Genomic DNA, 14,828 nt, shown 5'->3' on the forward strand with positions numbered 1-14,828 from the left:
TTTGCTTCCATTTCCTTTATTTACATATAAAACACAGCACATTGTTACAAAGGTAAAAAATAATTCTGTACAAAAGCTTGTGACTGTTAGGAAACAATCAGGTCATGTAGACTATCTGCAGACATTTACACACGAGCTTCACCTGGTTACAGTACTAAAAGGAACATTCAAACGGAGGGAAATTAAACGACTGACTTTTAAGACGGTCAAGATGGAAAGAGTTAATTTTTTTTTCAAGTCAATAAACCCTTCAGAACCGTATGTATGGTCTCAATAGAAAAATAAATAAGTCATCTTTGGTTCCTTTACCAGCACAACCTTTCACCTTGAGACATCATTAGTCAACCAAATTGCGTTGGAGACACAACATTTTTGAGTTTTGGTGAATTTTGAGCCTGTTGCTAATTCTGTTAACTACCCATCTCCAGTTTTTCCTCTTTTTAAAAAAGACAAACAAAAAACTGAAAAAATAAAAAGCAAATCACTTTCTGTGCAGCAGAAAAAAGCTACCAGATGGTGAAGTACAATTTTAAAAAGTTTTTTGAAAAGTTAAAATGTTTGCAGAAGACTGCGTTCACACTGTTGGTCTTCCAATATGGCGGCTCAGTGAGCTCTGAACCAGCGGTAAGGCTTGAACGCTGACAGTAAGTGCAGCTCCAGGCGGCTTTTAGCTCGCCATCCACAAGGTGAAGGGGATGAGGAAGGCTGGCAGGGCGGTGCTGACGGATATTCCCATATAAGCCATGGAAAGGAGCCCTAGCAGTGCTGTCAGCATGGCGTTTCGCTGGTCCCGGATCAGCAACTTCAGCCACTCGCAAAACTGGAGAGAGAGGACGAAAACGGGCACAAAATTAATTATGATCATATTAATAGAGCAGCTGAAGAGCTTTAAATGTGACAAGACAAATATAAACTCAGGATTAATTTTATTTCTCAGTGAACAGAGAGGAAAAAACCCTAATCAAATCAACGTGACACAGTTTTTAAAACCAGGGCAACTCCCCAAAACACTCAGCAGTTTTCCAAGGTGTAAAGCAGGTAGGTTGGTTGGTCTATAGGCCTTTTTTTTTTCAATTTACACCCAGTGATTCGCTCAATACACAGATAAAACTATTAGACACAGGATAAGTTCACTCTATTCCCTCCCCCCAAAGACTACCCAAAAAGCTCAAATCAAAGAGCTTTTTGTGGTTGATACAAATGAAGCAAAGCACCAGTCTTAAGACTTTCTCTAAGCCGACCTCTTGTAGCAGAATAACGACCATAATTGACCTGATGTTTATTTTTGTGAGGGGCCCTCAGAGGTCCTTTTAAGAGCTTCTGTTGGCCCCTAGCCTCCCTTGAAATGAACCTGCAGAGGCAGACTCTGAGGCTGCAGACAGGTCTGATGTTTAGGTTAGAGATTGCAGGAAGTGAAACTTGATCAGGGGAAAGTTTCTCTGCTGCAAGAGAGAAACCACAGTCTGTTCTTTATTCCTGCTGCGTTTAGCTTCAGTTTCATTATAAGATAGGATAATATTTTATATACAGCAAGAATTTTCATTTTGTATGTGTGTTCAGAAATGGATATATACATATATATTTTTAATGTACAAGAAAATAAACTTTTAAATGTATTTTTCCTTTGTTTGTTTTTTTTAGCTGAGGAGCATGTACAGCTTTCTACCACTAGAGGTCTCTCTTCTGCACATTGTGAAAGACAGCGCCCCCTGTGACGTTAACTGGTTTGCCTTTTGTTTTTTTTACGTGTAGGTCAAGTGCATTAAGCCCCAGTTCCACAGGCCTACAGACTGCTTGCCAACCACTGGTCGCTAGGGAAACTGTAGCTGTGTCCCAAAACTGTGTATATACTTTAACGGGGTTGGTGGCGTGAAAGTGGTCGTAAAGATGTATTTGGTGGTGCACTAAAAACATCCTCGCGATTGACTTGGTCGCTAACTGATAGCTGCGGTCACCTGCAGTTTGTGTGAAAGATGCTGAGTTGTTATGACTCGCCAAGCAGTAGTGACACTGATAACGCAAACTGTAAATCAGGAATCATTGACCTTCAAAGTAAGAGCTGCCTTCTTTTTTTTCTTTTTTACATGTGTGTGGGTTTTTGCAGTAAGCCACAACTTTTACTGTGTTCAGTTTTTTGAGTCACACTTTTTTAAAGATTCACTAAAGCTTAGAGTGTAAAATCTGTATTTAACACAAACTATTGGCAACCATGGCAACCTTCCTCTAATGACCAATGCAATCACAAGGAAGTTGTTGGTGCAGCGCCCTTCAGCAACCTAGGGACCGTTTCATTGTGGGGTCTTTACCTTAGAATATAAAGCCCCTTTAGGAGACTATATAGATAAAATGAATAAATGAAAATAAAATAAAATGAAATGAATAAAATGAATCAAACTGAATAGACTGGAGGTTCCCAGGCGGTCGCTGACCGGTCTCTATGTGTGACTGAGGCACTGCTTAAACACGAACAAAGAAAAACAACAGAAAAATACAATGTTTGCTGAGTTATCCTAGCTAGCAAGTAAACTGTTAGCTAAAAATAGCTTTGGTGCTCAAATAATAATAAATGATATTCCTGAGTGTTAAATACTCAATATATTAATTACCTGTCAGTTTTTTTGTTTGTTTTTACTTTTTGGTGCTTTTATGTCAAATGTAATGAACATTTCACTTCGAACTTTTTACTTTGAACTTAGATGTTCAGAGGAACTGGTGAAAATGGTGTAACATGCTAATAATCTGTTTTCTCATTAGCATTTTGTATTAGCACGGGGCATAAAGTAAAGCTGAGGCTGACTGGAGTGTCTCTAGTTTTTCAGATATTTGGACAAACCCAAAAGGACTGCACCCATCTGAACTCAAACAGCCTCAAACAGAGTTGCTTCTGTGATGCCTAACCACAATCTGAATTAACCACAGAGAGGTCAGCTTTCTGATGTGCAGGAGCCTCTGCTGCATCATCATCATTATCATCATCAGAGCGTACCAGCCCAGATTCTGCTGCTGCCTTTTGGTTTCTGGCAGGCGACTCTGGTCTGAATGCAGCTCTTGTTCTCAGGACTTTTCCAAGGAGTGACCCAGATTTTCCTTTTCTGCTCAGAAGCAGCTTCACATTCACTTGGAAACAAAGGCAGAGAGCTGTAAATGTTGTTTTTAATGTCTGAAAATGAAGACTTAAAGCTCTTGAATAAATCACTGCGGTGAACAGAGTTAGCTGCACAAAGAGACCCCCCCCCCACACACACACACATTCATTTTGGATGTGTTTTTAGCCGTGATTATTGCTATTATGGCTTCTTTCCACTCCTCTCTTCTACTCTCTGTAGGACTTTTAAAGATCTGTGGACAGGAAATAAGTTGCAGCCAGACTAGAGCATGGCAGAACACAGTGAGCTGGTTCTACAGCAATAATAATAACTAACTACTGACTGTTTGTGAACCTAAGCTGCAAACGATGCTGTGATCCTGTTTGCTGTGATTCTTTTTATTTTTAGGCCACTTAAGTGATAAAAGCTACTATGTTAAAGTAACGTCATTGCATTCAATCAATAATAATAATGTCATGTAGGTGACTATTTACTTTTAGTGTGTTTCACTGTGAAAACTGTTGTAATATTACTTCATCAGTCTAAACAGATGTCAAACATGCGGTTCGTGGTCTAGAATCAGCCCGGCAAAGGGTCCGATCTGGCAAAGTGGATGGCTTTGAAAAGATGTAAAAACCGAAAAGGATGAGGGCATGAATCTTGTTCTATTTCCTCGTTAAAAATGTGTAATGACACCAGAGTTTGAGCTGTGAATGTCACCTGAGGTCTGAGTCAGTGTCACGTTTTCTGCCAGCACCCACAGCCATCTGCACCAAACTAGGTAACAGATAAAGAGTTCAGATTCAGATTTTTTGTGGCCCCACATTTAAAAATCCAGCCTCAAGTTCACAAACCATCTACACATTCAAAATCGAATGACTGCTGTAAAAGAAAAGGAAAACAGGGCTTTGTTTACAGCCTTTTAAACACGCTTGGATGCACCTCGACTCCACATTCAAAAGGTTGAGAATAAATAAAGATTTACAGCAGAACAAACTGTTTCTGCTTACCGTGAATAAAGTGTATCACTGTGAAGCATCAGTGCAGCCCTGTCACTGTCGCTCTGATGTTGCGCCAAAAATTACACTTAAACTGTCATAAATGACTTGTTGGCCTATAATTTGTTAAAATGTGTCACACATCTGTCATAAATGATACGGAGTCACTCTGAGTGTCAGTGACACCAAAAATGTGTTTTTCAAGATCGATCTGGCAAAGAGGGCAATAAACCTTGTGGCAAATATAACTTAAAGTTTGTTCACAGAACTTTAAAGTGCCAAAAAGGCCAGTTTTTTTTTATAATGGAAATACAACGACACATAAACAGAGCAGGTTCTCCTTCATCGATCCTGTTCACTGCGATGTGTTTACCATCAGGAGAGATATTAGACATAAAACACCCAGCAAACACGCCGGGTCGGTCTTGGGCTCGGGCTCACCTTGTCCGTCTGCAGGCTCTGCGCGGTGCCGTAGCGGCAGTAGGTGACGAAGTGCTCGCAGTTGTTCCATAGCAGGCTGTAGGCGACGGTGCCCACCAGCCGCTCCGCCCGCAGCGCCACCTCCTCCCCGGCCAGAGGGCTCTTGCGCACCGAGCGGTCCATGGCGTTCAGCAGGATCCCGGCGCCGTACGCGAAGTCCTCCACAGAGTCCACGCGCACGCTGGCGCGCTTCGCGATGACTCCTACCAGCAGCCGTGTGTTGGTCACCATCTCCTCGATCTGGCGGATGTCGGCGGTCAGCGCCGGGAGGATGTCCGGGATGAGATGCGCCACCCGGTCGTCGCCCAGGTAGATGCCAAAGTGAGTGAAGAGAGTCCGGGGAACCTCCAGCAGGTCTCCCCGCTGGAACCGGTGAGAGGCTGAGGCGGGCAGCGGCGGTGAGTCTTCCCGGTCACAGCGCTTGCTGGTGGGCGGCGGTTCTGCGCACTCTACGCCCAGAGGAGGCAGCAGGCTGGAGAGCTTGATGTGCGCGAGGAGGAAGAGCTTCTCCAGGAGGAAGGTGAGCGTGTCCAGCATGGTGAAGCTGAAGTAAACCGGTCTGTGATCACTGATCTGCTTCTCTGTGGCCTCCTCTGCGCACAGCCACGAGTTTTCCTCCTCACTGTGGATGGGAGGGGGCGTGACGTCATGGCCGCAAAGAGAGGCTGCAAGAGAAAAGCGGGTGTGGGACTGGGAGAGGGGGGCAGAGAGGGGGGAGCTCTCAGGGATCTGCAATAGGTTTGTGAGTCAGGTATGAGGCCACGGCAGAAAAACAAAAACAGAACAGAGCTCAAACCACAGAGCGTCGTCCTCCACCGCGTTCACCACCTCCACACCAGCCAAAATGCAGAGAGGTCACAACTTCCTAGCACAGCAAAATGTGGCTCTCACATATTCATCACAACCACCTTCCTGGGAACTGTGCTGAGGTCGCAGCTTTTCCAAAGTCACCAAATGGCCTAACACACACACACACACACACACACACACACACACACACACACACACACACACACACACACACACACACACACACACACACAGGGAGGCAGAGTGAGCTGGCAGTGTGTCTGCAGAGCTGTGTGTGTTTGTGTGTGTGTGTGAGCTGCAGGCTCAGCTCCTGTTTGTTAAACTCAGAAAACTGATTAGTAAATAAAGTCATTATTCTTGGTGTCACTTTAAACTCCTTGTTTACTTCCGAGCTTCCACCAAAAATCCCTGTGGGGCCTCTGGAGCTGGAAATGCCAAAAAAAGGACATAAACTGCAGTTCCTCTAACGACCACTGGAGGCTGGGACTCCCACAGACTCCTGCGTTAAAGTGTTGAACTTTAAATGAACATGTTGACAGACTCCTGCAGAAACAGTTTTGATCTCTGTTGCTAACTTAACCCATCATAACAACTGTTAGGGGTGTGGCCTTTTGATTGACTGACAGGTGAATGGCGACTAGGTGGTTGTAGCAGCTAGTTCAACTTCACTAATTGGACTCACTGAACTGGACCTGTGGACTAGCCCTTTACCAGCTGAACTGGTAATTTAGCTCAACTCGGTTTTAGTCATTTTCCATAACAATTGAGGACCACCTAATGTGCGTGTGTCATTATAGCATCACAGCCAATAGTCCTGTGACGTCATTTATACCTGCTGTGGCTTTTCATCAGACTTGATGGTCCATGGCATTGTTTTTGTAGGCATTTACCGTAGCCTGGTACCAGGTACTCCTTTCTCTCTTCTTCTTTTTATTTCTATTATTCTATTCTATGGATGGATGATTCTATTCTTCCCTTTTCCCCCTGCTGATATTTCAGCTGTTCTTCTGCCTGGTAACAGATTTGGGGTTTCAGCTTAGATGCATCCATATATTAGCATATCTTGCTAATATATTTTGAGCCATAACTGACATATTTAGCATTTTTAAAATAACTAATTATGACCCAAATTCATTATACTTTAAAAAATCCTCCTGTGAGACACTGGCAACCCCCCCCCCCCCCCCCCCCCAAAACAAACAAACAAACAAATAAACAAACAAAAAAAAAAAAAGACTTGGCATGAGTTGAATTCCCACAATCCCCCCACTCTTTGCATGGCCATACGGCTACAACTCTGGACACCTACACCAATTAAACTTGCTGAGAGGCATCGTAAAAGTTATCACCCCCAGCTGCATTAAGCTAACATGCTGTATAGATAGGTGCCAGATTTCTAATTGGTGCAAAGAAAATATAAAATATAAAAAAATACAACCAATAAATATAAACGTCTGCAAACTGAAACATAATTAAAATAGAGGATTCATTAGATGAGCAGTGAGGAAACAATGACGGTGTACTCAACACTGTATAAAAGTTCTGGAACAATTTCAGGACTTTCTTTTGGCTCAACGTAGATTTTCTGGGAGTGATTACACACCTAAGCCTGATTAGTCTCTATATAGTTCAGGCAGAGTCATATACTAACTTTTGTTTTTGCTCACAGCCACAGGAAGTCACTGGAGGGGAAAAAAATAGTTACATGGCGCTCCAGAGCAGCAGCCTTTAAAGCTGGGTCACCTTTGGTTATTAGACGAAAGGACCTCAGTGAGTCAAACTATGGAGTTCATTTTGTGTCACTGATCCATGAATGGCTTCAAATCAAATGAGGTTTGCATTTCACAGTTGAGAAAATTAGCTTTTCTCTAGCAGCTGAGGTTTTTAAAGCCTTTACAATCGCGGCGGAATTTGTCCAACTCATAAAGATGTGACAAAAGCATTAATAACTGTTTCTAAGAGATAACAATGGCTTTAATTTGGCGACGCCCTGCACAACACTGTAGATCTGCCTGTTAAAAGTGCAGAACCATTCCCTAAAAAGTGTCTGACAAAAGCTGTTTTACCTGCACTGTCCTCACACGAGTTTAAGGTTAAAGTCTACGCCATGTCCGATGTAACTGAATCGAACACTGTGGCTGCTTTGCATGTGTGAAAACAGATTTAATTACCAATGCTGAGAGCAGCAGTTGTAGTCAGGAGGACAGAAGCTGTTTTCATCCACCTCTCATTTCTGTTATTCATTCTTCTCCTGCCTTTCTTCCTTCAGAGAAGAAGGGGATTGGGAGGGGATTAAGGGTCGATTATAGAAACACACACACACGGACACACTGAGCCGCCATCCCCCTGCTGAGACAGCCTAACTGGTGCTGAAAGATTGAGGAGGGATGAGATGTGCCTGCTGAATGAGTGTTGATGTGATCCCTGCTGAGACGCTGCTAAAAGGTGAATGGAGTTGAGTGACAGGCTGCTCAGCGGGTGTGTGGGTGTACCTATGAATCTGTTCACGTGGGGACCAGGAACTATTTCAGACCTTGTGAGGACTTTGTGCATGAAGGCATTATGTCTGGGTTAAGTTGTTATTTTGTTCTCATTTTTTTAACTCGATGGATTTTTTAATCTTTAGTTTCACTTTGATCTTCTTCTTTCTGTCGTTATTTTGTGTCTGTTTGTGGTTGTTATGAGTTAGTTTGCATCTCTGATACTGGTCATTGTCCCTGCCTCTTTTTGGTCGTTGTGAGTGTGATAGTTGTTTAGCACTTCTTTGCAAATATTTGCATCTTTTTCTCTCTTTCAGAAAACTCTACGTGACCTTTCCAAACCATTGTTATTAACGACGTCTTCAGCCATGACAGTGAAGATGAGCTAAACAGTGATGACATATATGTTGTACAACATGTGTTGTACAACACATCAGAGACTAGCATGTGTACTGAATATTGGAATAAAAAGTTAACTGTTATTAAGTTGCCAATGTCAGATACATGCTAGCTAACGGCATATGTTAGCGGTAACATTATTAATTTGTGCAATTACATGAAATCAATGAATCACGTGTTGAACATGATATTATCACTGTACACGGGTTAGCTGCAGAAGTGATTTGACAGGCTAAGCTAGCATTTCTAATCAGACCTGATTGTGTCAGTAATAACATTTGTACAGGCGCTGGTAAATAGCTTTTTTGTGTTAGCAGGGTCACTAGTGTTAGCTAACCTTAGCAGAAGAAACACAGCTTACTGGGGATCTATGCTTCAGCGACAAATCTGAAGCTATATCATAACCGCAAACCCCTCTGAAACTTATGTAGGTTAAAGCTGTGCTATAACCTGCAGCGTACCTCCCTAGAAATATAACTTCACATCAGGTCTACGCAGCCTGCAACTACTGTGATTGTTCAGTATTCCTCATGTGCATTGATCGTTACTTTTTCCCTACAGTTGAACCATAACAGCCCCAAAAGGACTCAGAAAAGTCAGCAAATTCAGCGATTGACGAAACTATGGATGTAAGAGGATGTACAAAGAATTGGAAAAACTTGAGAGACAAATGTGTTTATCCCCAAAGAAAACTGACCACAACAAAGACAGGGACCCAGAAGAGGAACAATCCCCATCTCTAACTTATGTACAGTGGGGCAAAAAAGTATTTAGTCAGCCACCGATTGTGCAAGTTCCCCCACTTAAAATGATGACAGAGGTCAGTAATTTGCACCAGAGGTACACTTCAACTGTGAGAGACAGAATGTGAAAAAAGAATCCATGAATTCACATGGTAGGATTTGTAAAGAATTTATTCGTAAATTAGGGTGGAAAATAGGTATTTGGTCACCTCAAACAAGGAAAATCTCTGGCTCTCACAGACCTGTAACGTCTTCTGTAAGAAGCTTTTCTGTCCCCCACTCGTTACCTCTATGAATGGCACCTGTTTGAACTCATCATCTGTATAAAAGACACCTGTCCACAGCCTCAAACAGTCAGACTCCAAACTCCGCCATGGCCAAGACCAAAGAGCTTTCGAAGGACACCAGGAAAAGTATTGTAGACCTGCACCAGACTGGGAAGAGTGAATTTACAATAGGCAAGGAGCTTGGTGTGAAAAAATCAACTGTGGGAGCAATCATCAGAAAATGGAAGACATACAAGACCACTGATAATCTCCCTCGATCTGGGGCTCCATGCAAGATCTCATCCCGTGGGGTCAAAATGATCATGAGAACGGTGAGCAAAGATCCCAGAACCACATGGGGGGACCTGGTGAATGACCTGCAGAGAGCTGGGACCAAAGTAACAAAGGTCACCATCAGTAACACACTACAACGGCAGGGAATCAAATCCCGCAGTGCCAGACGTGTTCCGCTGCTGAAGCCAGTGCATGTCCAGGCCCGTCTGAAGTTTGCCAGAGAGCACATGGATGATACAGCAGAGGATTGGGAGAATGTCATGTGGTCAGATGAAACCAAAGTAGAACTTTTTGGTATAAACTCAACTCGTCGTGTTTGGAGGAAGAAGAATACTGAGTTGCATCCCAAGAACACCATACCTACTGTGAAGCATGGGGGTGGAAACATCATGCTATGGGGCTGTTTTTCTGCCAAGGGGACAGGACGACTGATCCGTGTTAAGGACAGAATGAATGGGGCCATGTATCGTGAGATTTTGAGCCAAAACCTCCTTCCATCAGTGAGAACTTTGAAGATGAAACGAGGCTGGGTCTTCCAACATGACAATGATCCAAAACACACTGCCTGGGCAACAAAGGAGTGGCTCCGTAAGAAGCATTTGAAAGTCCTGGAGTGGCCTAGCCAGTCTCCAGACCTCAACCCCATAGAAAATCTGTGGCGGGAGTTGAAAGTCCGTGTTGCTCGGCGACAGCCCCAAAACATCACTGCTCTCGAGAAGATCTGCATGGAGGAATGGGCCAAAATACCAGCTACTGTGTGTGCAAACCTGGTATAGACCCATAGTAAACGTTTGACCTCTGTTATTGCCAACAAAGGTTATGTTACAAAGTATTGAGTTGTATTTTTGTTATTGACCAAATACTTATTTTCCACCCTGATTTACGAATAAATTCTTTACAAATCCTACCATGTGGATTCATGGATTTTTTTTTCACATTCTGTCTCTCACAGTTGAAGTGTACCTCTGGTGCAAATTACTGACCTCTGTCATCATTTTAGGTGGGGGAACTTGCACAATCGGTGGCTGACTAAATACTTTTTTGCCCCACTGTAGCTTACCTAAATTACCCCTCAAGCTCCACAAGGATTCTCAGCAGAAGTCTAAAACAGGCCTTAGAAGTTTAAGTCTGTATTGTGCTTGAAGCTAGTTGTTTGGTAACGTTAGTGGACTAAATTCAAATTCAAATTCAAATTCAAATTTTATTTGTCACACACACACACAACCATACACAGTATGACATGGGGGTGAAATGCTTGTAGCTGTACAATGCCCGACCATTAAATGACAGAAGAAAAGTTTTACAATATTTACAATTTACTACAAAAATTTACAAATTAACTTAGGAATTTACAGTAAAGAATGTGCAAATAGCAGAAGAGATTATAAAGATAAGGATTATAAATTATAGGAATTATAGGATTATAGGAAATGTGTGGTGGTGCGTGTGGTGACGTGTGTGAGAGTCCAGTCTTATAGTGACGTGTTTGGGAGAGTCCAGTCCTACACCTGGTTCAGGCCCCGAATAGCCTGGGGGAAGAAGCTCCTCCTCATTCTCTCTGTTTTGGCCTTAAGGGAGCGGAAGCGCTTCCCAGACCTCAACAGTGAGAAGAGTCCATTGTTGGGATGGGAGAGGTCCATCATAATCTTCCTAGCTTTGGACTTGCACCGCTTGGTGTAGATGGACAGCAGGTCAGGGAGCTCTGATTGAATGATGCGTTCGGCTGAGCGCACCACCCTTTGCAGATCTCGTCTGTCCTGCTTGGTGCTGTTCCCAAACCAGGTGCAGATGTTTGCCGTCAGGACGCTCTCGATGGTGCAGGAGTAGAAGTTCTTGAGCACCTTCAGTGGCAGATGGAGGTCTCTAAGTCTTCTGAGGAAGAAGAGACGCTGACGGGCTTTCTTAACCAGGGAGTTGATGTGACAGGACCATGACAGGTCCTGAGTGATGTGGACACCCAGGTATCGGAAACTGTCCACTCTCTCCACTGGCGTGCCACTGATGATGAGGGGTTTGTAATTCCTCGCCTGCTTTGTAGTGAAGTCCACGATCAGCTCCTTAGTCTTGCTGATGTTTAGGAGGAGGTTATTCTCCTGGCACCAGGTCTCCAGGTTCCTAATCTCCTCCAGGTAGGCCGTCTCGATGTTGTCGGAGATCAGGCCCACAACAAATTTCTAAGCTAGCGTTAGTTAGTGTTGCTAACTGTCGACTGTCATAGACTTTGTTAATCTTATACTAGACAAATTTACACATTATGACAGCACAAGGGTTAGTAAGAAAAAGTCAACTAGAAGCTATAACAATTCTACAAGTAACTCTTACTATTTACGAATGATTGCTATATAGAGTAAATACACAAATAGAAACATCTTTGTATGTACATAAAGTACATTGGGGTGGCAATATGTAGTCCTTTGTGTTTGCATTTGTGTACAGTACAGTCTAGTTTGACTGCTGTCAGGATGAAGAATCTGTGATAGTGTGCGATGAACATCACATTGTTTGGATTTTCACGGAAAACTTCATGCTAAGCCCTTCACAGTTAAAAAAGAAAAGAAAATGATTTTAATACATGAAAAAGTTACATAAGTCTTTCTGTGTCTACTTACGTTTTATTTAATTCATTTAGCTAATTATGTTTTGTGTCTCTTCTTTGTTGCTTTCATCTTTTGTGTTTTTTGTCTCATTTTGAAGTAAGGCCTTGGTTTACATCAGTTTGCATTTGTTGCGTGTCTGTTTTCTGTGAAGTTAGTTTTCGTCTGTTTGTGGTTGATTATTTTGTTTTCAGTCATTTTATTGTTTCTACAGTTGCATGCATCTTCCTGTTTCTGTCAGCACAAGTAGTTCTGGATCATTTTCTTTATATTTGTTGTTTTTCCAGAGCATTCTGTGTTACTTTGAAGCAGTCTGTTGGAGTGCATTTATCCTTTATTGCCTGATAGTGTTACAGCCAGCGCAGGGCCTGCTGTGAATTGGCCTGTCTGGATGTGTCCTGGCTGCTCTTTTGTCTTCTTAGCTGCTACTTTTAACATTTTGGAGGCCAGGTACAGGAGAGCTCCAGTATCAGAAACCCTTTACTTTGTAGCTTGTGAGCTATGCGTTTTGACTCTTGCTTCATGGAGAAGAAGGGATAATAAAAGTTTGATATTTTGATATATTTGTCCCTTTTCCCCCCCAATCCAGCGCCCTTTTTGTTACTTCCACCACCTAACAACAGGCCTATGGAGTAGGTGACAGTGATACGGATAAATAAGAAATAAATTCAAATATGAAAGACGGTAACTCGTAGAAATATGGATCAAAATCTGGTCCCCAGTTATAAATTCAAACCTCTCTGTCAAAAAGGATTCTTACCACAACAACATGCACACATACACACATGTGTTAATGCTCTCCAGCTGCTTTGAGGAGGAGATATGGGATAAACACAGCAGCTCATGTCAAACAAAACCTACATTAGCATCTTATTACAGGTGAAAGTACTCACACTGGGCGGAGATCCTAAAAACACAATCAGAAATGGCACCAGAACTTTTACAGCCTCTCCCATGTGTGTGAAAACAAATCATACTTTTTTATGAAATCCAATATTTATCATTTTAAACACAAGAAGCATACCTTGACTTTTCTGAACCAGAGTGAGTCCTATTAAGTCAACGGACATTGAATGAGTCCTTATAAGGAGTAATAGCCATTTTATTTTAGCTATTATTATTTTGTCATTAACGACTCAGATCAAGGTACTTCTGGCATCCTCAAAACAATGTCAATTATTTCAGGGGAAACTATAAAAATAGGCTACAAGTATCTAGGTTATTATATACCCAGTGCACCAATAGAGACCACTGACAAAGACCAAAGGAAGAATTGGTTCTTGAAAAAGTGGGTTAACGTCAAATATGGACCCAACGTCAAATGTTTTTGAAGAAAACTGTTTTTTGAGGCTAATTTGAATGTAATTTAATGTGTCTGTAGGGATGGACTAGATTTTTGCATACTAATCTAATTATGGGGCAATCCTTTTGTGGAGTCGTACTCTGGGAGGTCACAGCTCCAAAATAAGACGTGAGAAAAGTGGGAAAGCAAAGTGAGAAAAGCCCAATAGACACAAAGAGGGAAGAAAAATGACCGATGGGGAGTAATTCATCTCCTTTTATCAATCTTGACAGCACAACAGAGCGACTTTTACCCTACTGAAACAATACGACTAGTTAGAGCACTGCAGGACATGCCATTAATTAAAAGAAGAGAAAGCTATCCAACTATAACGTCAATACGCTTTATAAATGAAAGGTTATTCATCTAGTTTGAGTTTTAGACTAGCTCAGAATTGATAAATTAAGAAATTGTGGAGGCAAAGTATTATTAGCATTCGTATGTGAGAAGCCTTGCGATATAAAAACCATCAAAAAATGACAGTGCAGTCTAGTACCTTTTTAGTGTTAGCTTAAAAACTAAAGCTAAGCTAAAACTTATACAACTATAAAATAATCAAGCCTCAAAGCCAGTGATAACCAAATAGGATATGTATCATGAATAAAGTTTAAGTTCATATTTAAAGAGTATAAGCAAAATAAAAAGCTTGAGCTGTGCTTAGAGTATCACACAAATATTGGTCTCAGAAAAAAAGATTTGCTAACCTAGCTTCCTACTTTAATAAAAATTTGTCTTTATTTCTCCTTCTTTATCCCACATAAATTAAGTATCACGTATAATAACAGACATATTTTATACATATTCACCACATACAGATAGAAATCGAGCAGATTCACCAACTAAAGTTAGGAATCATCTTCACTGTTATGTAGCATTACGATGTTTACCAGTTAGCTACATTTTGATTACTTTAAATGTTTATGTAGCTTATTTAACTGTTATAGTGTATTCAGGTGGCTCAGAATAATCTTTTTAGCTAAAATAATTCACAAATTTACTACGTTTTTTTGAAGTGCCTTAACCTAACCAAGTAGTTTTTATAATATAAACATGAGGCCTTGATTATACTGTACAGGACATGGACAGTTAGAGACGCAGTAGCCCTTCTTGTCAATTTATGTTGTAAATTTATGTTGCATGTAGCACCTTGGTCCTGGAGGAACGTTGTTTCGCTTCACTGTGTACTAACTGTATATAGTTGAAGTGACAATAAAGCCAACTTGACTTGACTTAAGGGCAGGTTTGCCTCAAGTATGCCTCCTGGGGCACATGGGCAGCTGACACATTGTAATATGAAGTCTGCATGGTCACAGAAAATTGGCAGTCCTGCTTGTGT

The 14,828-nt window shown here is 41.8% G+C and overlaps 1 protein-coding gene across 1 annotated transcript; it reads right to left on the reverse strand.

The window, feature by feature from the left end:
* On the reverse strand, positions 1–5,202 carry LOC308411514 (lecithin retinol acyltransferase-like). The gene is made up of 2 exons (XM_080905441.1): positions 4,526–5,202; positions 1–820 (listed from the first exon to the last, which is right to left on the reverse strand). Exons 1-2 carry the CDS (start codon positions 5,099–5,101, stop codon positions 668–670), a joined length of 729 nt encoding a protein of 242 aa, XP_080761567.1. The 5' UTR covers positions 5,102–5,202; the 3' UTR covers positions 1–667.
* Between the last annotated feature and the right edge of the window lie 9,626 nt (positions 5,203–14,828).

This window comes from Rhamphochromis sp. 'chilingali', assembly GCF_963969265.1.
Source record: "Rhamphochromis sp. 'chilingali' genome assembly, chromosome: 1".
NCBI lineage: Eukaryota > Metazoa > Chordata > Actinopteri > Cichliformes > Cichlidae > Rhamphochromis > Rhamphochromis sp. 'chilingali'.

Coding starts and splice junctions, on each gene's coding strand:
- LOC308411514 (XM_080905441.1), bottom strand. CDS start 5,101: ATGCTGGACACGCTCACCTTCCTCCTGGAGAAGCTCTTCCTCCTCGCG. Junction 821..4,525: donor AGAGCCTGCAGACGGACAAG/GTGAGCCCGAGC, acceptor CTCTCTCTCCAG/TTTTGCGAGTGGCTGAAGTT.